The sequence below is a fragment of the Rhinolophus sinicus genome, linkage group LG12, assembly GCF_036562045.2.
Source record: "Rhinolophus sinicus isolate RSC01 linkage group LG12, ASM3656204v1, whole genome shotgun sequence".
NCBI lineage: Eukaryota > Metazoa > Chordata > Mammalia > Chiroptera > Rhinolophidae > Rhinolophus > Rhinolophus sinicus.
Genome location: NC_133761.1, coordinates 60,463,851 through 60,489,533, shown reverse-complemented (window position 1 = coordinate 60,489,533; position 25,683 = coordinate 60,463,851). Strand labels below are relative to the sequence as shown.

At 33.8% G+C, this 25,683-nt stretch overlaps 1 protein-coding gene across 1 annotated transcript in view; it reads right to left on the bottom strand.

The window, feature by feature from the left end:
* The window catches only part of USH2A (usherin), a 582,349-nt gene that overhangs the window by 496,619 nt on the left and 60,047 nt on the right, over positions 1-25,683 (bottom strand). Inside the window, exon 8 of the mRNA XM_074316330.1 lies at positions 25,015-25,108. Within this exon, the coding sequence (XP_074172431.1) occupies positions 25,015-25,108 (94 nt within the window). The remainder of the gene's footprint in view (positions 1-25,014; positions 25,109-25,683) is intronic.

Sequence of the window (25,683 nt, the reverse complement as noted above, 5' to 3'; positions counted from 1 at the left end):
TAGTCGCTGAAAAGCATCCACAGGTGAACTGACCAGCACAGCTCAAACCCACGAGGGGCAACCATAATCTGACCGTCTTCGTCCACCACGCTAAAGACTCTTTTATTTGGTAGACAACGTAGACGAAGCCAAGATCTTAAAGAGGGAAAAAACGATTTTCACGCGATTGTCACTTGCTGGCCATGTGATTTTCACACCTGTCACAGTCTGGCCACGTGATTTTCATGCCATCATCACGTGCCGGCCACGATTTTCATGCGAACATAACCTGCCAGTCACTAGATTTCCATCGATGGCACACGTTGGCCACATGATTTTCACGCAACTGTCACCTTTTTAAGATGACAATATTGATTTCTGATTTCTTAGAGAAATGTAAACATAGTTTTTTTTTTAGTTAGATAGTGACAAACTCTTTAGCTTCATTAATCCCATTCAAATTTTTGTTTTACTTTTGTCATTCAATTAATTTATTCAATTAAATGTTACAAACCATTATTTTTATCATTTGGTACTCTAGGTCCTCATTTAAGCACCCATTCATTTTCATGTTTCTTTATATTCTTTCCTGCATCACCTCCCGCACTCCTCAGCCCCCAACTTATTTTCCTCCTGGTTGTAGGATTTCTTCAGTTCTATTTTAAGTGTAGCTCTACTAGAAAAAAAAAAAATCTTAAATGTATTAATTAGAAAATGTCTTTATTCCATCCTTGATTTTGAAGGCTATTTCTGATGATTACAGAATTTTGTTTTGCCATTTATATGCTTTCAACACTTCAGCAATGACAATACATTGTCTTCTGGCTTTCATTGTTTGTGTTGAGAAGTCAGCTCTTAGTTTTATCCCTTTTATGAAGGTAATTTAAGAGTATTTTAAAAGTTGTTAAATTTGTTTACATCTTTGTTATTCATTTCTGATCTTACGCATTACGATCAGAGAATGTGGTCTTTAAATCACCTGGCTTTTGTAACTTATACAAGTTTTCTCTCATATATATTTGTAAATTTTGTGATATTGGAAAAGGAGCTTTTAGTATCAGTAAGTATATATATTGAAATATGTTTATTTCAATTGATTTATTCTGACTAATTTCTAAATCTCATAGTGTGCATTGTAATACATTTACTCTTCCAATTTTTTACCTTAATTTATTAACATTTTAGGAAATAAATATGTTAAAATCTCTAAGTTATTTTATTGTCTAAAAATATCTACTTGTATTTCTAATAGTTTTTGCTTAAAATTTTAGATACTCTTCTCATAAGGTCCATGTCAGCTTTATGTTCATTGTGAATTGCACTTCAGTATAGTTTTTTCGGAAGTTACACTTTCTAATTTATTTTTATGTCCTTCATATTATTTTTAACCTTTCAATTTTATTACAGTTCTATGATTATTAACTTTTCAGTCACAGATTGAGTTTCAAATACCACCTCTGCCATTCATTAGCCCTGTGTCATTGAACACCTCAAACAACAGTTTTCTCATCTGATAAATGGAGTATTGTGAGAAATAATGAGAAGATATGAAAGTCTCTTAGCACAGTACCTGTCACACTGTAAGCACTCAATGTAAGTTAGTCACTGATATTGTTAATTGCCTGAGTAATACTAATAGTAAATAAGAATACTAATAGTGAATAAGAAAAATAAAACCATAATTGAATATGTTACACCTAATAAACCTATGAGAAACAGAAAGAAGAATTAACAGGGATAAAACAAAAATAACTAAGAATATAAAAAACGATATTGATGAACACACAAGCTAAAGTTTAAAAAACAAAAAAGATGTCTCTGTCAAATCCAATGGAGAAAAATTTTAAACCAAATAGTAGAGACAAACATATAATTATGAGAGCATTTGTCCAATTCTGTATTAATAAATTTGAAAAGTTTGACACTATACGTAATTTTCTAGAAAAATACAAAAGTAAAATTATGCGGAAGAAAATACATCATGCATACTAGGATATTTTATTCAGTTTTTCATTTTACTTTTTATCTTATTGTGACAAAAAAAAATTGTTTTACCCCCTAAAAGACTTTTAAGTGTACAATGCAATATTGTTAAGAATAGGTACAATATTGTACAGTAGATCTCTAGAACTTACTCAAGTGTATTACTGAAGCATTAAATCCATTTACAGTTTCCTATTCCCTCCGACCTCCCCTTGGCTATTGTTCCTGCTCTCTGTGTTGATTATTGACTATTATTCCTGCACTCTGCTTCTATCATTTTTGACTATTTTAGATACCTCATATAAATGGAATCACACAGCATTTGCAGATCAAACAGATCCAGGTTTCACTTGTTTTGGATAAATACCCAGAAGTGAGATTACTGAATCATATGGTAGTTCTAGGTTTAATGTTTTGTGAGACCACCCTACTGGTTTCCATAGTGGCTGCACCCTTTTGTATTCCTACCAACAATATACAATGGAATCAGTTTCTCCACATTTTCATCATTTCTGTCTTTTGTTTTTCTGTATAAGAGCCATTGTAACAGGTGTGAGGTGGTATCTCACCTTGGTTTTGATTTGCATTTCCCTGATTATTTGTGACATTGATCATTTTTCATATACATGCTGGCTATTTGTAAGTCTTCTTTGGAGACATGTCTATTCAAGCACTTAGCCCATTTAAAACTGGATTATTAGTTTATTTTGCTACTGAGTTGTAGGAGTTCCTCATATATTTTAGAGATGCACCCTTTATCAATACATGATGTATAAATATTTTCTCCCATTCTGTAGGTTACCTTTTCACTCTGCTTATGTTTCTTTGCTTGTGCAAAAGCTTTTTAGTTTGGTGGAGTCCCACTTGTCTGTGATTCAATATGTTGCATAGCCATTAAGTCATTGCCTGAGTCAATGTCATGAAGTTTCCCTTATGTTTCATTCTAGGACTTTCACCATTTGAGGTGGTACATTTAAGCTTTTAATCCATTTTGAGTTGATTTTTGTGTATGGGTCAAATTTCATTTTTTTTGCATATGGATATCCAGTTTTCCTAGTACCATTTGTTGAAGATATTATACTTGCCTCGTTGTGTATTCTTCATATCTTTGTCAAAGATCAGTTGAATGTATATGCACTAGTTTATTTCTGGCCTTTGTATTTTGTTTCCTTGATCGTGTATCTGTCTTGATATGCCTATACCATATTGTTTTGATTATTTTTGCTTTGTTATATATTTTGAAACCAGGAAGTGGAATGCCTCCATCTTTGTTCTTTTTTTTTTTCCTTAGATTGCATTAGTTATTCAGTCTTTTGTGATTCCATATGAATTTTCAGATTTTTTTTGTCTATTTCTTCAAAGAATGCTATTGGACTTTTGATAGAGATTACAATGAATCTATAGATGGCTTTGGGTAGCATGACATCATTGTAACAATATTAAATCTTCCAATCCGTGAACAAGGGAAGCTTTTCAATTTGTTTACATCTTATTTAATTTCTTTCATCAACACTTTGTAGTTTTCAGTGTACAGTTCTTTCACTGCCTTAGTTAAGTTTATTCCAAAGAATTTTATTCTTTGTGTCCTATTGTAAATGGGGTTGTTTTCTTAATTTTCTTTTTAGTTTGTCATTAATGTAGAGAAATGCAGCTGTTTTTCGTATGTTGATTTTTGTATCCTGTAACTTGACTGAATTCTTTATTAGTTCTTAGAGTATTTTTTTATATCCGTATACTGATTTTGTATCCTGTAAATTTACTGAATTAATTCATTAGTTCTCAGAGATTTTTTAAAGGATTCCTCATGATTTTCTATATTTAAGAGCACGTTGTCTACAAACAAAGCTAACTGTACCTCTTTCTTTTCAGCATGGATTTTTTTTTTTTTTCTTGCCCAATTTCTCTGGTTAAAGCACCAAAGAAGTGGTGTGAGTGGATACCCTTGCCTTGTTGCTGATGTTAAAGGACAAGCTTTCAACCTTTCATAGTTGAACATGATGGTAGCTGTGGGTTTGTCATATACGGCCTTTACTATTTGAGGTATTTTCCTTCTCTTCCTAGTTCATTGAGAGTTTTTTAATCATGAAAGAGGACAAATTTTGTCAAATGTTTTTCTGCATCTATTGAGATATTCATGTGATTTTTGTCCTTTATTCTATTAATGTGATATATCACACTGATTGATTTTTGGTATATGTTAAATCATTCTTGAATTCCAGGGATGAATCTTACCTGGTCGTGGTGTTTGTTCCATTTATTGTGCTATCGGGTTCAGTTTGCTAATGTGTTACTGAGAATTTTACATCTGTCTTCATCAGGGTTATTGGACTGTGGTTTTCTTGTTAAATGTTTGTAAGAATTCACCAGAGAAACCATCTGGTCCTGAGCTGTTCTTTGTTGGAAGGTTTCTGATTAGAGCACTCTGCATATTAGTTATAGATCCGTTCACACTTTCTATTTCTTCATGATTCATTCTTGGTAATCTTCCTCATATAGTTTTAAAACTGTACTTTTCTAAATTCCCAGTGGAGCTGTTGGGTCCATTGGAATGTAGACATATGTTGTCCTAGTGGGTGTAGAAAAATTGCCTCCCTAGGATAGTATCCACATTGGTCATTTCTACAAACTTTTGGCAGCCTGGGATTATAACAACTTTAAAAAAAATCAATTTGAGTGTTGAGAATGATAACTTGCATGTTTTCTTCAAAAAGAGAGGAACTCTTACCAGCTGTAGGTTCTTAATTGTCCACAAGAGGAAAGCTAGTCTTTTTTGAATAACAACTACTTGATAGTACCCAAATTCCTCCATTAGGTCAGTAGCAAATTCCTCTTTGATTTTAAACATTAAAGAAGTCATGATTGTATCTTTGGAGCATTGAGAGAGTATTTAGTCCAGTCTTGTTTAGCATGTCATTTGGATAATGGCCTTTAGGTTGACAATAAGGGTAAAATCTTAAATGAGATTTATTTTAGGTCCGAATTGTAAAGGAAAAGAAAGTTGTCTTCCTAGTAATATCAAAGAAAAGCTTTTGCTGGAATTGCTCCATTCGCTCAGGTAGGCAACGTCCCAAACTCACACAGCCGGCACTTGCTTTGTAGAAGACAAACTGCATCTGTAATCAGTGTGACAAGACCACAGTTTCCATATCATCACTTCCACCAACTTTTATTGAAGAGTGTAACTTGAATAATAAAAATGCCATCATAGGTTGAGCAAAGTCATCAATAAGAACACTTTGAAATGAAGTAAGAAATAGATGTCAAGCAATGCCTTGTAGCAAAATGTTGCATTTGGCCAAAGTTTTGCAATGGGATACAGCTTTTTAAAAATTGGGAATGAGATTAATTACATGGCTAATTGACCTGGGGAAGAGAATTTAATGAGCTCATTTCTCTCCTCCAAAGCCAGGAAGTCAGAAAGTGAGTTTTCATCTCGTCTTCCTTTTATGCAATTGGAACATATCTCCCCCACTTAGGGCTACCAGAAGTTATACTTATATCCTCATGCTATCTGATGGCTCCTGGGAAGTGTTAGATAAGATCTCCTTTGTAGTTACAGCTACAGTTGATAAAATTAACCGGAAACAAATTTTTGTCATAAATTGCTTCTTGCTCCACTCTACAGGCTAGCTCCTCTAAGTCCCATGGACCATTACATTTATGCTCACAGAATCTGCCATTAATAATTATAAATAACATTTTCCATAGGAACAGTCTTCTACACTGTGGGTTTCACTTGAACTTGACATCAACACCTCTGTTAGGTTTTCACCTCTCTCTTTCTCCTCCTTCCCCCTCCTCTATCTGTAACTTCCAAATTTTGAATGTGTAATATGTGCCAGGCTTTGTGTTGGGCATTTTTTAAATATTATCACTTATCCTCAGATTATTTTCAGTCAGTAATAATTGAGATACTGAGTTGTTTTCCCTTTTAGAGATGAAGACATTGACATTCACAGAAACTGAGATTCACAGAGGTAAAGTAGACTCAAGGGTTTACTCTTTAATGATATCGTTCATATTATTTAACCTCTGCAATACTCAGGTGCCAACCTAACAGTAAAATAGTAGACAATGTTTATGAGGGCTTACTATGTGACAGACACTCTGCCAAGTACATGGTCTTTACCACAATCGTATGAGTCAGGTATTATTACCCCCATGTTACAGATGAGAAGAATAAGGCTTAATGAGGTAGAATTAATTACACAAGAACACAGGGCTAGCATATCAAGGAACAGAAATCAGATGTGGGATATGATAACTGAAAGCCTACAGGATTCAATGAAATCATCCAATTTAAACGCTTAATATAGTGCCCAGTACATAGAAAGTATATTTTTCATGCGACTTTTCACAGGTAGTGGCAACACCAATATCGAACTAAGATGTCTGACTTCAAGCTTATGCCTAATCTCTAACTTTTGATTCTATAATATAAATTTGATTTACAAATGATTGCTGGTAAGAGGAAATTAAAAAAGGTCATTTCCCCCACTTAATTTTTTTTTTTTTTTTGCCAAAGACCCATAGTTTATAATATTCTAATGATTGCTACATATCTGTCTTTTACAAAATGAGTTTCATTATATATTGGTAAATACTTTATTGCACATCATCTAATAACAACCAATTGTGAAGACTATACATAAACATTATCCTTTTTACTAATTGTTCTCATTGTGTCCCCTCTCTAAATTTCCTCAAGAATGACTTTCTTTGAATATTAATATCATTATTACATGTGAATTTTCAGTTAACAGCTTAGCAATTGTCCAATAAGCTCCTACTGTGTGCATGATACAAGGAGTATAAAAGTCAGTAATTTAGATTTCTTGCAAAATACATGTAAGTAAACTAGTTATTTCTATTGAAAGTGACAGGAGCAAGGTCAAGGTATTAATAGAGTGCTGTGGGAGAAGAGACGAGGGGAACTACCCCAGCCCAAAGAGGTGGTAAGTTCTGTGTTTCTAGAAATCAATCAATTTCTTCTAAGTTGATCTAGCTTGTTGTCATATAATTATGCATAATACTCTTCTTTGATTCTTTTTATTTCTGTGGCATCAATTGTAATCTCTCTTCTTTTAATTTGAATTTTATTTACTCTCTATTTATTTCTTAGTCTAGCTAAGGGTTTGTCAATTTTAAAGAATTAACACCAATCTTTTTCAAACTCTCCCACAAAATTGAAGTGACTGTTTCCTCTCGTTCTATGAGGTCAGCATTAATTTGATACCAAAACCAGACAAAGACACCACAAGAAAGTTTTTTAATAATAGTGAAGAAAGGGATACAAGTTAAATGCCCAAAGGGGAACGGTTTGAAAATGTCACGTTTTCAAGGAAATACAATACAAACATATATAGAAAAGTATTCGTAAGACAGTTTGAATTTGAAAACCAAGTAAAAAATAATAGGTAGAGTAGAACCCTATTTTCCAGATAAAGGTAGATTCATCTATGAATATGGACATGAAGCTACAACTTTAAGATGAAAGAACCAGATGACATAGATTTCTTTAGAATAAAGAAGGATATAAACTGAAAATATTTGCCAAGATGATCTAAAGGTGGTAGAGTTACAGGTGACTTTTACTTTTTATAATTTTATTTTTTATATAGTGTGCATTTATTGCTGATATATTAAAAATTGAGGGTGAATAAAATGCAATCGCATGGATAGTGATAAGAAAATTATACATGATTTGCATGTAACATTTTTACAAAGAAAATTTTTAAAATGTACATGTTTTACATTATACACAGATCAGTAAAATGCTACAGAGAAAATGATTCTCCTGTTGAGCGAAATGTAGGCTGAAAGTTTATGAATTACCAATAAACAGAGTACTATTGTGAAAAGATAAAAAATTTGCAAACAATGAGATTTGTAGTAGCAAGGATTTTGAGAGGCGACAGACTAAATTTCTATTGTAAAATTTGGTTTAAAACATATGAAACTAAATGACACACTGACACACATTTTAGTGTTTGATCTTAAGGGTGATGCTATGTTACTATCTTTGAATGCAGTTTACAAAAACAGATAAAAGAGAAGGAAGACTTTGTAGTCTATCCTTTGATTATAAAATTAATAAAACTGATGTATTTTTGGTCTCATAACTGTGTTTCTTTTTGCAACTCCTTTTAGATAAGGAGAACCATGATGAAATGGAGGAAATATGAATAAATTTTGAGTAAGTTATGAACATTAGGAGTAAACCTTTGAATCCTCACATTTTTTCTACTGTAGCAATGATTTCTAAAGTATCATTTAAAATATAGAAATATTTGTATCTGATACTTTATGCAATTTCTGAACAAGATGATTTTCGACGTAACGTTTTCCCAGTCTCCCGTTGATCATTTGTCACTTTCAATTATATTTCAGTTTCTTCTGTAACAACTGGATTCCCCCTGATATGTCCCTGGATGCTCAAATGATAAGATTAGACATTGGCTATATTAGGATTAGGGACCTTTATCACTTATTCATTTTACTGCTATCCTTTTGATAGCTTTTTAAAGCCTATTAACCCACTCCACTAAGTTGCAGCCAAATACTTGGACATATTTGGAAGAAAAATCATAGAATAATTATTGAATCTAGAAATTTATTTTATTACATTTTCGACAAATAGTACAGAATGAGGTTTCTCTATTCTGATCATTGTAATGGAATAGTATTCTTTTGTTACTCTTACAGACTATCAAAAACAATCTATCAAAGATAACCCACAGGTGGTATCTCATTGTGGTTTTTATTTCCATTTCTCTAATGATTAGTGAGGTTTATTGCAGCACTATACACAATAGCCAAGACATGGAAATAACTGAAATGCCCATCGGTAGATGACTGGAGTAAGAAACTGTGGTACATTTATACAATGGAGTATTACACAGCCATAAAGAAGGAAAAATTACCATTTGCAACAATATGGGTGGACCTAGAGAACATTATGTTAAGTGAAATAAGTCAGACAGAGAAAAACAAATACCATATGATCTCACTTATGTGTGGAATCTAAAGAAAATAAATGAATGAACTAGTCAGAAACAGTCTCAGAGACATAGTGAAAAAACTGAGGGTTGCTAGATGGGGGGTGGGTGGATAAGGGGGAAGGTGAAGGGATTAGAAAGCACAGTCAGTAACCACAAGATTGCCAAGGGGAAATGAATGTCAATTTGGGGAATGTAATCAATAATGTTGTAAAGATTTTGTAGGGTATCTGATGGACACTTTTCTCATTAGGGAGACCACCTCAGGGATGATGTTGATGCCTGATCACTGCACTGTACACCTGAAGCTGAGCTGAACAATAATGAATGCCAGCTACAAGTGTGTATGTGTATGTGTGTGTGTGTTTGTGTGTGTGTGTGTGTGTTTACAAGAAGCGTAGTACAGCATTAGGAATAGAGACAGTGGAAATGTAATGGCTCTGTGCGATGTCAGAGGGGTAGTGGATGGGGGAGGGGGTTGTCACTGAAGGATATAAATGATAAATATCTAACTATTACATTGTTTTGTGCACCTGAAACTGATATTAAAAAAAAAGTATCTATAAAGGTTAAAAAAATCAAATTAAATAAAATTAAATTTTTTTTTTAATTTTAAAAAAAGATAACCCACAGGTTCAAATACATTTTTATCAACTCTCCTCCCATCAGTCTCCATCTTGGTCAATTATTTCTTAATATCTTCAAATTTATAGAAAAAATACAAGCTCTCATAGAGGACATTTTAAAGAAATTTAACTATAGCAGTACCGCATCTATTCAGTCATTTATCCAATAATCTTAAATGCCCATTATGTGTCTTTGGAGGAAGGAATAAGAAAACGTCTCTTAGCCAGATATATGAAACTCCCAGGAAGGTTTGGGAGGAGAGGGGGATCTTCTAGCAAGCTAATCACAAAAGAGCTCAACAAACCAATGGACTGAAGGTTCTTTGAAAGCTTAAGTGCATAATGATGATCACGAGTCATCAAAAACAATTTGTGGTCCATAGTCACAAATTAAGAAAACAAAGAAAAATATGTTTTTGAATTATTTCAAAAATAGATTAAACTATTTTTTAAATATTCATTTAAAAAAATCGTATCTGGAAAATTTACGAGACGTAGTTAATTCCCCAATAATGGTAAATAATGAAATAGTATTTTTTTTTAAGTCTAGTACATACCGTATAGGCTAAAATTTTAGAAGCACAAAGGACAACTATGGGCACTGCCTTATTTTCTTAAGCATTTATAGAGAAAAGAGCATTTTGTCTATAATTTTATATCACTGCAGTTATCATAGGATATTATAATAGTCCATTTACTTATCTCTTATTAGACTCTGAGCTTCAAGCAGGAATTAGATTTCATTCATCTAATAAGCCCCAGCATAATACATAAAACATTGCAATTGCTCAATAAATGTTTATTGAGTAAGAGAATGAACAAATGAATGTATAAATCAGTGAATAAATGAATGACTGGTTGATGCAATAAGAACTCTTTTCTACAGTGAACCCGTTCCTTCATTCCTGGTTCTAGCAAAGAAACAAAAGTGAAAGAAAAGTATTTCTCTCTCTACCCTCAATAACAACATGCCAACAAATATCTTTATCTAGGTGGTGCTATTCATGCAGTAAGAATAGCTAAGAGTTATGGTGTCAGGTCTACATGCTTCTTGTTTATTAGATGAACGAAATCTTTTCAACAACCTATGAAGTAGGATTTGCTATTGCCTTCATCTTACAGATGAGAAAACTGAGGAATAAGAAATTTAATAATTTTCTAAAGTCACTCACTAGAATGTCAAAAGGTATAAAATAGAATGTAAAAATGTCCAGGGACAGCTATGTCTGTTGTTTTTCATTCATTACCATACCCTCAGTGCCTAGAAGAAGCTCTAACACAGAGTAGCCACTCAATTTACATGTATTTATAGAAAGAGCCCTCATTCCTAATCAGTGTGCTTTACTGTCTCCAGGGACAGAAAATGATCTCTGAGGGAGCGAGGTATTGACAGGAGGGCCTTGGAATGTTGAGGTCACTTCCCGCCTGTCCCTTTCCCCGTTTTGGAAAATTCAGAGGCATGTAAGGAAGGTAGGTGATCTGTTTCTATATAGTATCACTTACGGAGCAAAAAAAAAAGAAAAAGATAATTTGTTCAACTATTCCCAAATGGTCTAAATGAATTAGAGATCCTCTGAAAGTCTGTAAATTGCCCCCTTCTCATGAGTAGAAGCCAGACTAGTATGTTGGAAATTTTAAGAGCCTAAATCTCTCATAATAATAATTGTCCTCAGGCTCTCTTCACAGCTTCCTCTTTCCTTTGAATGCAGCAGTTCAATTGTAACTCAAAGGATGACATTTCCATGTAATTTCTTTTGTCTACTAGATAGAGAGATCATCTTTATAAACATAGAAACTTCACAAACTTGCTGATTTATTATCAATGATAGATCAGGTGTGTGGGGCATGGGTGGAAGCAAAACTTCAACTGCAGAGAGAATCTAGAAAGAAAATTGCTCAGTACTTTGCACATGGTAGATGATTAATATATGTTTGATGAAGGCATGAATGAATGACCTAATAGACTGTTTACATTAGGACATGTCACAAGACTGAACCGGAATGTGTCTAGCATTTAACTGAATAACAACAGTAAATGTTTAAAGGTAAATGCAATATTTTCCGGGAGATTTTTACCTGTGGGTTACTATGTAATCTCAATTAACAAATTCAAAACAATTACGATGCTTTGCCGTTGAAAAGACAGAATTGCTCATGTATTTATCCTTCACTGATATACTCCTTTCTCAGTAATTATCTTTCCCCTGGCTAGAAATTCTCATATAATTAAAGTGTCCACAGAAAATATGTACTCAGTCTGCTCTCCAGGTGCTGAAATTAATAGCACAAATTAAATGACTACTAATATTGCTGGACAACACTTATCAGATATCGGTGGTAACACAACAATCATGAACACTTAGCATACATAGCCTGCCTGACATTTCAACTATTACTATGTATTGGCTCTTTTTAGAAACTTTCTAATTCATTCAATGATTTGTCTGAACCACTACAGGCAAAATACAATGGAGGATTGGGAAATCATCCAATAAAATAAGTTTTAATAACGTGTGAAGCAAAAATCTACATTTGCACAAATAAAGACTAGACAATTATGGACAACTGCTTCAGCTCTATATATTGTCTGTCTATAGATATGACCAATAGTCTCCGTACTTGAAGCTTGGGGCTCCCAACAGTATGGCTTGTGAATGCAGACCATCTAACTGTGTTTAGTTGTTGATAAGACAGAACCATTTGCACGAAGGGCCCTGGAATCTTATTCATTAATTTTGAATACTGTACATTGCTTGATTTTTTTTAATTTCTCCCTTGGCCTACCCTGCTTTTCTTTATTCCCTCTTCCTCTTTAAGAATGGGGCCTGTTCAGGATGCTAAATATAATAGAAAAGAGGTATGTGAGATACACCAGGTTCCCCCAAGAGTCCAGAAGGAGGATCTGAAAGTTTGTTCAAGTTTGTAGGTAGTGGCCAAGTCAAAGCAATACTCTGTTATAGTAACCATAAGAATTTAATCCTAATGATACGCCAGAAAAGATGGCCTAGGATAGAAAACACATCTATGTAGGCAAACCTGTACTGTTTTATAAAGGAAGAAAAAATGAATTCATTGTATTAAAGTGTTCTCTACACGCAAGTCTTCAAAGTCACACACACACACACACACACACACACACACACACACACACACATATACAAATACAGGTTCATATATTAAAAAGCAAAATCCATTCTCTTTTAGTTTTTGGGTCCCTCTGACCTTAATGAGTAAATATAATATAAAGATGCATCGTAGTTACTATGCAAATATAAAATCATTTTATTTTATTTCAACTATAGTTGACATACAGTATTAGTTACAGGCATACAATGGTGATTAGACATTTATATACCTTGTGAAGTGACCACACTGACAAGTCTAATAATAATGTGACACCATACATAGTTATTAAAATATTATTGATCATATTCTCTATGTTGTACTTCATATCCCACGACTATTTTTATAACTGGCAATTTGTACTTCTTAATTCCTTCACTTTCTTCACCCATCCCCACACCCTTTTATTTGGCAACCATTAATTTATTCTCTGCATCTATGAGAGTCTGTTGTGTTTGTTCATTTATCTTGTCTTTTGTAGATTCCACATATAAGTGAAATCATATGGTATATGTTTTTCTCTGTCTGACTTATTTCACTTAACATAATACCCTCTAGGTCCATCCATGTTGTCACAGATGGTAAGATTCCATTCTTTTTTTATGGATGAGTAATATTGCATTGTGTGTGTGTATATATTATGTGTGTGTGTGTGTGTGTGTGTGTGTGTGTATGTATGTATGTATGTATGTGTATATATGTAAGTATACCACTTCTTTATCCATCCATCTATTGATGGACACTTAGTTGCTTCCATATCTTGGCTATTGTAAACAAAGCTGCATATTCAGAGCATGTGTGTGTGTGTATATATATATATATATATATATATATATATATATATAAAATATGTATATTTTAAGAAACGATAAAACTGTATTAATTGTAATACTCAATATATACCAATAACAAAAAATGAATACAAGTCACGTCTGACGTCTGCAATGACAAGAGGTGCTCAAAGTGGTTCCCATCAGTGTCCAGACACTTCTGATTATGGTGAACTATTGCTTGAGCAACATTGCCCAAAGCGTCCACTTGTGCACATTTATTTTGGCATGCCCGGTATTTTTTCAAATTACTGTTTTGGATTTTTTTTGCATAAATACCCAGAAGTTGAATTGCTGGGTCATATGATAATTATATTTTTAAATTTTTTGAGGAAACTCTATACTGTTTTCCATACTTGCTGCACCAATTTGCAATCTCACCGACTATAAGTGGGCTCCCATTTCTCCACATTCTCGCCAACATTTGTTTGTAGATTTATTGATAAACATTCTGAAAGGTGTGAGGTGATACCTCATTGTGGTTTTAAATATTTTAGAGAGAATCTACTGGTGTTAAAGGTGATAAATTTTTGTTAGACAGAAAATGTATTTTTTTCTTCCTTGGTTTTAACTGATAGTCTAGATAGAAATACAATAGTCTAGGTTTGTTGGTTTCTTTCTGTCTGCACTTCAGAGGTACTATCCCACTGCCTTCTGGCTTCCATCGTGACTTGAGAAATCTAATGTCAACATTTCTCATAAATTAATGTCTACAAATCATCTGTCTTTTTCATTCTGGCTACTTTTAGGATCTACGCTTGCACTTTTGTGAGCAACAGATTTATTACATCTTACCTATGTATGTATTTATTTTTCTTAGCCTAGTTAGGATTGCAAAGAATCATGGCATTCCTCACCTTTGGAAAATTCTTTACCATGATTTCCTTTACATGTCATTTTTTTCATTATTTTTATATTTTCATTATCTCCATTTGCTTCTTCTATAAAGCTGTCTCATATCCCTATGCTCTTAACCTCTTATTCATGTTTTTAACTTTCATTTTAAATACATTTATGCACATTCCTATCTCATGGAAATCACTAGTGCAAGTGTTTTTCAAAGATTAATAACATCACCACATGTCAAAGATTAAATGAAATTCTTGACCTTGACTCACTAAATGTGCATCTAATGTAGAATCTATAATACGAACTGCCTGAATGCTAGTTAATAAAAATGAATTTATTAGCATTACAAAAATTATAATATGAAATGAAATACATTTAGAGTAAAATCTTTCTGTAAGCAAAGAGAAAACATAAGCGGTAAAGCTTGATGTGTAATAAAAATATGACACAAGTTAGTCATGATGACTCATACTTTTAGACTTCAGTGCTCTAAAAGAACACACACTTCAAAATGACAGGAAATATTCATTTACATAATAAGCATGGAAGAGTGTGATGCTCCACCATTCAAATTATTGAATGAATGGTAGGAAAGCTTATTCTATAAAATGTTTTTAAGTTGGCTCTGCTATTTATAATACCAACAAAAATGCATCCTGATAGTTTGATTATAGTTAATTCATAAAAGCCATGATAAATAGTATAAAAGGGTCACAAATCAGAGCCAAAGAATAAGAGAAGTATTCATGGCTACTAATAAATTGCTCCGTGAACACTTGGCCACCCTTGCAGGTAATGATGTCACGAAATGATGAAAGAATAGCTAAGTAGTCACAAAGTGCCAATGCTTGGCAGAGGTACTGATCATTGCATCATTCTTGGCCTAGAGCCTCTGAAAGGTGAATGGAGCTGTTAAAAGAAAATGAAAAAAATCCTAAGATGCAAGTTTCAACTAACACTTTTCTTAAATCTAGATTCTATCAACCCTTGAACTCTTCTTAGAACAGGTAAAGAAAAACACCTGTTTTTCTTTAGTAATACGTATATTGTAGCTATGCAACCATGTTAATTGACATATAATGTATCCGCCCAAGCTTCCAATTCAATGTCTCTGAACCTAACACATACTTTTTGATAGTTATAATGTACTGTCTGAGGAGGTGAACCGGAGAGGGACTTTATGACCATAAAGCTACCAGCACAAGCAGTAGGAAATGATCTGAAAAACAGCAAGGGAAGAAGAGTGTGGGATTTAGAAGCCTATGTACCGAAATAACACGTTTTGAATAACTCCATGATATGAAATTTTAGAACAGGCCAAACTATAGTGACAGAAAGCAGATTTGTGGTTTCCTGAGATTGAGGGTTGGGGTCAGGGGGTTGTGTGAAGACTTGACTGTATGGGAATACGTGAGAATGTTTGGGAAAAGGGAAACCATCTATATCCTGATTAGAATCATGATTACACAAGGGTATGCATTTGCCAAAACTCACCAAACTATATGTTTTAAATAATACATCTTATTGCATGCAAATCATATTTCCATAAAATTGATTTAAAAAGCAAAGAAACACTAGTTTTACAAGATGTCACCATGGGTCAAATTAGGTAAAGGGTACAAGAAATATCTTTGTATTATTTCTTTCAACTGGATATGAATTTACAATGATTTCAAAATAAAAAATTTACTTAAATTTTAAAGTGTATGTACAAGTAACTGATTACTTGTTATCCATAAAATTAATCACTTAAAAACACTGTACGTTTCTTACCAAACAATTCATGTAAGCTCAATGCCCTTGTAATCCTGAAACCTACTTTGAAACATGCAACTCTGCCTGAAAGTTACTGAGTAGTATCTAGTCTTTTGGGATTTTTTTTTTTTTGCCCTAAATTAATCCTAAAATGGAACCAGTAAATTAATGAATCACTGCTTCAGTCATTTAGGGGAAAGAAATGCCACAAGTACTCTAAAATGATTCTTTATTAATGAAATATACCATAATTACCTACGGTGTGCATCATACATTAAAATCAAAGCCTTACATTGCCAATACAATACCAAAATGTGTTCCTAGGCCAAAAACTCTGAGGAGACTCACGGAGCCTCCCCAAGGTCAATGTGGTAGGTATTACAAGAGGGAATAGAATATTTAGAGCTGCATCCTATCAACACTCGAGCTCTTAGAACAGATAAAGTAAGTACCAGAAAAAAAGTAAGTGTGGCTTGAGGGTCATATCAGAATCACAGACGTCTCTGGTAACAGATTGTCTTGAGTTGTTTCCCATTATTAGTTTAATTTGTTTTTATTTTTATTTTATAAATGATGGAAGAAATAGGTTTTACCAATGGAACTGTGAAAGCGATTGTTGGTCTTGCTATTCCCAGAATAACTAACCATGTATTCTAGTAACTAGTATAAGTTTCAATCTGTTAACTTTTGCTTTTTAAGGTTCCCAAGCACAAATGTGTCTGAAGCCCAGATAGTTAACCTCAGTGAGGTCGCGCAGATAAAAGGCTATGGATAGTAGTGAATATGGTACCAAACCAGAGACACTGCTCCAAAGAAGGTAACCGTCACCTGGAGTTGGCCAGTGCCGTCATGGGGGAATATGCACATCCTATGGGACTATTTTCTGATTAAGAGAAGTCGAAGGAAAAAAAAAAAGGAAGAAGTGAAAACTCTTGTTGAAAATTAAGTAAAAACCTGTTTAAATACCGTTCCCACCTATGGACCACCACTTTGTGACATCAACTTTATAAACAACTAAAGAATGCTTCACACAGCAAATTCCCTAGAATGGCCGGGTATATGAACTTGCTTCTGAATTCACCATTCTACTGCTTCCTCCCAACTTCATTCATTTTCACTTCTGCTAAAAACACTTTCTCATAGGACTGACAATTGCCAAGAACTGGCATATTCTCAAGGCTTACGTTTTCGTCTGTTTGCCAAATGGCTGTAATATAATTCACAGAAGCCCTGTTTATTGAGTAATGTTATTAATGGTTAGCATAATACTGTGAAATTGAAGACATTCTTTTTGGATTATGTCCAGATCTTTAAAAAGAACATTGGTTCCAATAGGAAATGAATGGCTTATATTAAAACTTATTATTTTAAAAAAGTGGAACAATGTGAAAAGCACTTGAATAAGTATATTTTCAAACTACTGTAAGACAACTTTTTCAGATATATTAAGTCCCACATGCATTAAAATACTTTGAATGATAACAAAAAGAGAACGCCATGCTTATGAATGCTTTATAAAATCATTTTTCATTTTCAACACACTGTTGAAAATATAGGGCTGAGAAATCATTCAACTTAACAGTCTATTGACTTTTTCCCTTCAGCTGTATTTGCCAAATTTTGCTAAAGTGAAACATATTTGTTGCTTTTATATTTATGGCTAAATTCATAAATTATCAGAATATGTCAAACAGGAAAATAAACGTTAAAAACTTGACCTTTTCATTATCTTTAAAAGACACTTAATGGCTAAATAAGAAGCATTAAAATGTATTCTCCACCTAAATGATAGTTATTTCACTAGTTCATAATCTAACAGTTACCACCTGAGACCAAGTCTGAAAATCCCAACTTGACTTCTGAAACCAATCATGAGCCCAGATGCATTTAATGCCTCTATTTTTAAGGAAAAACATGAAATCATCCAAGAATGATAAAATATTAATCACTTAAATCTGAGCAATTAAAGACAAAGAAAAGGGGAAATATGGGATGGGGCACCAATAGGAAAAAAGGAGAGAGGTGGAAGTTGGGAGGGTGGTAACAACTAGTCAAAATAAAACAAGAGATAGCTCAGAAAACAAACTATTATATGAACGTTATTAGCCAGGTATTTTTTTTCAATTACACCTACCATAAAATATTATATTAGTTTCAGGTGTACAACACAGTACTTAGACATTTATATAACTTACAAAGTGTTCACCCCAATAAGTCGAGCACTCACTAACACCATAATATGTTCCCTATTTTGTACTTGACATGCTGTGACTATTTTTTTAACTGGCAATTTGTGCTTCTTAATTCCTTCCCCTTTTTTTACTCATACCCCCCAACCCCTTCCCATCTTGCAACCATCAATTTGTTCTCTATGAGTCTGTTTCTGTTTTGTTCATTTGTTTTGTTTTTTAAATTGCACATGTAAGTGAAGTCATATGGTATTTGTCTTTGTCTGACTTATTTCACTTAGCATAATACCCTCTAGGTCCATCCATTTTGCTGCAAATGGCAATATGCCATTCTTTTTTATGTCCAAATAATATTCCACTGTATATATGTACCACTTCTTTATCAATTCGTCTATCCGAGAACACTTTGGTTGCTTCCATATGTTGGCTATTGTAAAAAATGCTGCAATAAACATAGAGGTGCATATATCTTTTCAAATTAGTGTTTTGGATTTCTTAGGATAGCTACCTAGAAGTGGAACTGCTGGGTCATAAGGTAGTTACATATTTTTAATTTTTGGGAAACCTCCATAAAGTTTTCCATTGGGGCTGCACCAATTTACTTTCCCACCAACAGGCACAAGGGTTCCCTTTTCTCCACATCCTCGCCAGCACTTGTTTGTTAATTTATTGATGATAGCCATTCTAACAAGTGTGAGGTGATACCTCATTGTGATTTTAATTTGCATTTCCCTGATAATTAGCAACGTTGACTGTGTTTTCATGTCTGTTGGTCATCTGTATGTCTCCTTTGGATAAATGTCTAATCAGGTCCACTGTCGCTTTTTTAATCAGATTGTTTTCTGGTGTTAGATTGTATGGCTTCTTTATAAATTTTGGATATTAACCCCTTTCCAGATGTATCACTAGTGAATTTCTTCTCCCATTCAGTATATTGTCTTTTCGTTTTCATGTTTTACTTTGCTGTGCAAAATCTTTAGTTTGATGTAGTCCCATTTATGTTTTTCTTTTCTTTCCCTTGCCTGAGAAGACATATCCAAAAAGATATTGCTAAGAGTGATATGAAAACATTTACTGCCTATATTTTCTTCTAGGAGTTTTATGGTCTCAGATATTACATGAGACTTTAATCCATTTTGAGTTTATTCTTGTATATGGCATAAGAAAGTGGTCTAGTTTCTTTTTTTCTTTTTGCATGCATCTGCCCAGTTTTCCCAACACTATTTATTGAAGACACTGTCTTTACCCCATTCTATAATCTTGCCTCTTTGTTATACATTAATTGCCCACATGGGTGAGGGTTTATTTCTGGGCTCTCTATTCCATTCTGTTGATCTATGTGTCTGTACCATGTGTCTATATGGCAGCACCATGCTACTTTGATTACTATAACCTTGTATATAGTTTGAAATCAACATGATACTTCCAACTGTGTTCTTTCTCACAATTGCTTTGGCTATTCACTGTCTTTTGTAGTTCCATATAAATTTTAGGATTATTTGTTCTAGTTCTGTGAAAAATGCCATTGGTGTTTTGATAGGGATTGCATGCATTCTGTAGATTGTGTTTAGTAGTATGGACATTTGAACCATGTTAATTATTCCTATCCATGAACACAGTATAGCCTTCCATTTATTTGTGTGCTCTTCCGTTTCTTTCTTTAATATCTTATAGTTTTCCATGTACAGGTCTTTAACCTCCTTGGTTAAATGTATTCCTAGGTATTTCATTCTTTTTGATGTAATTATAAATGGAATCGTTTTCTTAATTTCTCTTTCTGATAGTTCGTTATTGGTGTATAAAAATGCAACCAATTGCTAAATATTTTGTATCCTGCTACTTTATTGAATTCATTTATCAGTTCTAATAGTTTTTTGGTGGAATAGTTAGAGTGCTTTCTAGTACATGTCATCTGCAAATACTGAGAGTTTTACTTCTTCCTTTCCAATGCAATGCCTTGCGTTTCTTGCCTGAGACTGTGGCTAGGACTTCCAATACTATGTTGAATAAAAACGGTGAAATTGGACATCCTGGTCTTTTTCCTGATCTTAAAGAAAAGGCTTTCAGTTTTTCAGTTGCATATGATGTTAGCTCTGGGTTTTTCACACATGCCTTTTATAATGTCGAGATATGTTCCCTCTATTCCCACTTTGCAAAGAGTTTATCATAAATGGATGGTGGACTTTGTCAAATGCTTTTTCTGCATCTATTGAGATAATATGATTCCTATTCTTCACCTTGTTTGTGCAGTGTATCACAATGATTTGCAGATATTGAATTAAAGTTGCATACCAGGCATAAATCCCTCTTAATCATGGGGTATGATCTTTTTAATGAATTGCTGAATTCAGTTTGTTAACATTATGTTGAGGATTTCTGTATCTATGTTCATCAGGAGTATTGGCCAATAATTTTCTTTTTATTCTCGAGTCTTTTTTTTTTTTTTTTGGCTTTGGTATCAGGGTAATTCTGGACATGTAAAATGATTTTGGGAGCCTTCCCTCCTCCTCAATTTTTTTGAATAGTTTAAGGAGAGCAGATATTAATTCTTCTTCAAATGTTATGTAACAGTCACCTGTGAAGATATTTGGTTCAGGGCTTTGTTTTGGGGGAGTTTTTTGATTACTGATTTGATTTCATTATTAGTTCTAATCTTGTTCAGATTTTCTGTTCCTTCCTGATTCAGGCTTGGCAGAATATATGTTTCTAGGAATATATCCATTTCTTCCAGGTTGTCCAATATGTCGTTATATAATTTCCTGTAATATTTCCTCATAATTTTTTATATTCCTGTGGTGTTAGTTGCAATTTCTTTCATTTCTGATTTTATTAATGTCGGCCCTCTTTTTTTGGTCCCTCTTTTGTTTTCTTGATGAGTCTGGCCAAAGGTTTATCAATGTTATTTATCTTTTTAAAAACCAAGTCTTGGTTTCATTGACCTTGTCTAGTGTTCCTTTAGACTCTATTGTATTTATTACTACTCTTTATTTCCTTCCTTATACTACTCACTTTGGGCTTTGTTCATTCCTTTTCTAGTTCCTTTAGGTGTAAGGGTAAATTGTCACTTTTAGCCAGTTTTTAGTTTGCATATACTAGATAGATTCAGATCAAGGTAACCTACTAGATTCATTGCAGAGTATTTTTAATTGGATTATTAGTCAGTTGGAGGAGGAAGGGGGAGGTTAATGGAAGATATCATTGATTGCAAGAAAAGGGAAGAAATGTTCATCTTAAAGTGTCAAAAGGAGAAGAGTAGGATAAATAAAATAAACATCACTTTAAAAATCAAGAACAAATCAAACTGTGGAAAATTTAAGAACAATTATGGCTGAGTTAAAAGTGAATCGATTGATTAATCCAAGTAATTTCCTTTCTGTGACAATACATCATACAATACATCATACAATCAAACCTTTTAAAAGCAATCTTTTTAAAGATTTTCCCCCTCATGATATACTATCCAAACCAAATGCAAAGACTTCAGATGTTACAAAAAAAAAAAAAAAAAGTAAAAGTTTCCTTCTCTCAAAGCAATTACCAACTAGTGGTTAAAACTAAATGAATAAATAAAAAGACCAGCAACATCAAGAAATGATCTGGACAATAAGGTCAAAGGAACATCTGAATAAGAACGTGAAAATTTTGGTTTGAACACAGAGAAAGAAAGGAAGCTGTAACCAAATGAAACCGAGTTGAAACTGAGGATACGGATTACATCTCAACTGTGCTAGAGCAAGTCTGCATTTTAGATGATATTCCTGACATTGAACTATATGCACTAATGCTGAACTCAAAAAGAAATGAAATCAGATTACGAATCTCAGTCGTCCAAAACTGAGCTCACCGAAACCTTTAGATAGTCTTTAAAAATAAGATGTTCCATGATATCATAAAACAAACTACACAGAAAAGTAAAGGGACTGACTAAAGACAAGTATAGAATGGAATCTAGGAGGCAGGGAAGTTCACCAGTGATACAAGAGTCTATGAGACAGTGTTATTTTAAAAGCTAGACGGGGGCGGTGGGTGGGGGGTGGGAGATGAGGGTAAGGGGGATCGAATATATGGTGATGGAAGGAGAACTGACTCTGGGTGGTGAACACACAATGGGATTTATAGATGATGTAATACAGAATTGTACACCTGAAATCTATGTAATTTTACTAACAATTGTCACCCCAATAAATTTAATTTAAAAAAAAAATTGATATGCTATCATAATATCCCACGCTTATGTAACAAAAGACACAAATAGAGCCATTCTATGCCCTCATCACTGAAGAACTTGTTTTTAGAATGACAGCTACATAATATAGTTCACTGTATTTTCTACTTTAATAGGTATAGTCCAATTACCTTCCAAAATTATTACACCATTTGGCAGTCCCATCAGTGATGTATAAAAAGTTCATATTCTCACAAATCCTAAATGTTATCAGTCTTTAAACTTTTTGTTAATTTCACAGGTTCAAAATGATATTTTATATTTTGCAATTTCACGATTAAACCTGAGGTTGGGTAACCTGTCATGTGTTTATCGAAAATTATCGGTTCTCCCTTTGTAAATTGCTTTTTCATATATCTGCCCCTTTGTAATACGTTGTTGTATTTGAACTATTTTTAAATATTACTTGTGTATTAGGGATTGTGACGTAATCAGAAATATACATTTTTGTCTCTGGCACACAGCTCCTAAAACTTGTCATTTCCTAAGCGATAAGAGTGGTAGGGGCATCTTTTGTTATAACATTTGGTTTCTGTCCCCAGTTCCTGAAATAGCTCCAGAGCAATAAAGATGAAAGCAGCATCTTTTACTATTCATAACAACTCCCTTTCCACCCCACCTGATTTTGTTTATGATGATTTTAGGACACCTCATAAATATGGGGACTGGTTGCCAGGGGAACCAACCATGTGATTGGAGGGTTGGAACCTTCAACCCCACCTCTGGACCTCCAGGGAGAGGAGGGTGAAGAGGGGGCTAGGGGTTGAGTCAGTCATCAATGGCTTATTCACTCATGGAAGCTACATAATAAAGCTTCCAGAAAAACCTCATCCAGGTTGCTGAGCCCATTGAAGTGCAGGAAGAATGGTGTGCTCTGTGCCTCGTTCTACATGCTGCACCCGATGTAGCCCTTCCACCTGGCTGTTCTGGAGTTGCATCCTTTTATAATAAATGCTAATCTGGTAAGTAAGCTGTTTCCTTGAGTTCTGTGAGCCATCCTAGCAAATTATTGACCCCAAGGACGGGATTATGGGAACCCCCAATTTGTAGCTGAGTCAGACAGTAGTTGCCATTAACCTGGGGGGACCCATTACTGCAATTGGCATCTGAAATATGGGCTGTCTCATGGGACTGAGCTTTTAATCCATGGAGTGAGTCTGCTAACTCCAACTAGTGTCAGATTGAATGAAATTGTAGGCTACTTAGTCAGTGTCCAAACAGAATGGAGAATAGCTTGGTGTGGAAGACCCCACACATCTGTGTTGTGAGGAGTAGAGGAGCAGTGTGTTTCTTCTTTTTAGAGTGATCTTAACTCTACCTGTTAAGTGATGGGCTGATAAATACTTAAATCATATTATCATTACACTGGTTATGTTAGTCCTTACACTATACATGATTTTAAATGAGTATTTAATGGGATATGTCAACAATTTCATGGCCCCTGTGATGTTTCTTTCTTTCTCTTTGTATTTTATGTGTTTTGCTTATAAATGCCCCCTACTTTATATTTAGAAATATTGTTCTAAGCTTCATTTTATTAAATTTTGTTATTTTTACATTCAAATCTTTAAGCCACCTAGATTTCTGTACATGACATGAGGTTGGGCTCTGTTTCTTACAAGTTGACAGCCAAGTGACTCAAACCAGTTACTGAAGGCTTCGTACTGTAATATTTATTATTATTACTGCTATGATTGTTGTCGCACCCTCTTTCATATCAGCTGTTAATAATGTTGACACTGGCTATTTCTATCAACAAACCTTTCAGATTTTTTTTCCCCATTGACTTCTTTTTCCTTTCCTAAAGATGTAGCTAAATTTCCACCTCAACTATAAAATGTTCCGACCATCATAGACTAAACTAACATAGGTCCTAAGTCATTTTACCATAGATTTTTCAATTACTAAAAATTATTGATATCAGCAATGATTCAAACTTGATTGATGCAAATACATAAAGATCCCTTAGCATCTAAAGGTTTTTTGTGTTTTTTTTTTATAGAAACCTTTGTATAAAAATACCCTTTCGATGTAGGAATCAGGAAACACCCACACCACCCCCGACACACACACACACACACACACACACACACACACACACACACTTTTTAGGGCCGTCTATCCAAACACCTTAAAATACTAGTGGTTTTATAAACTGTGAGAATGATGATGAAAAAATTGGAAAAAAAACACACAAAAAAAACCAAAAAAACTCTGAGTTTAGTTTTAATAGTCATTTCTGAGTTTAGTTTTTAAAACAAAATTTTCCACATGATCAATGGCTTTTGTTTTTCTCTATACAACTGTTTTCTGCAGTAATTGGCATTTTAAGTTTGTATACATTTATTTTTAATCACCCTGAGAAGATAGAACAAAATTAAGTTTAAACGATTTAGAGTCACCATTTCACAACCACCCCGCCCCCTCGAGATTTCCAAGCATAAAACAGAAACTTACATGAAGTCCTTCAGTGAAGCTTTCCTGAGAACAGAGGCATCGATAGGGCTGGCTTGTCGTGTCACAGGCATCTGCATGACCATGGCACTGACATCTGTGAACAGAGCATCAGTCAGACAGCTCCTGAGAAACATCAGCTCAACTGCAAATATATTGTAGGACCTATGTGTACGAGCATATCCACTGTGTGAATTCAACGAGAGAGGTGAGTAGGTTAATCAACACAAAAATCAATTTCTCTTTAATTATGTGAATATTCATGGAAAGTTTTTAATTAATCCAGAGGTATTGGAAGGTGTGTCATCAATACCCAAACCACATCGATTGTGAAGGTAACTTTCAAGCCTACATGGTCATTTTCAAACCTGTATCAACCTTGCGGCACACTCACCAAGGGGAGGTATTTACTAAAACAATTCGAAACACAGTTAAGACTATAAAGTTTAGAATAAACTGCAGAATGAAGTAAACAGATTTCAATGTTTTTCCCCATAAGTAGATGGTGAATACTTAATAATATTTTTTTCATTATGCTATTACTTAACCAAGTAATAGTCTGGTTTTAAAGATACACTTTTTTTTTTTTTTTACAAGGAATATCATTCTTCTAGTACAATCCAATTCTAAATACGGTCTATACATGTACCGTTCCCATATTAGAGAGTATGC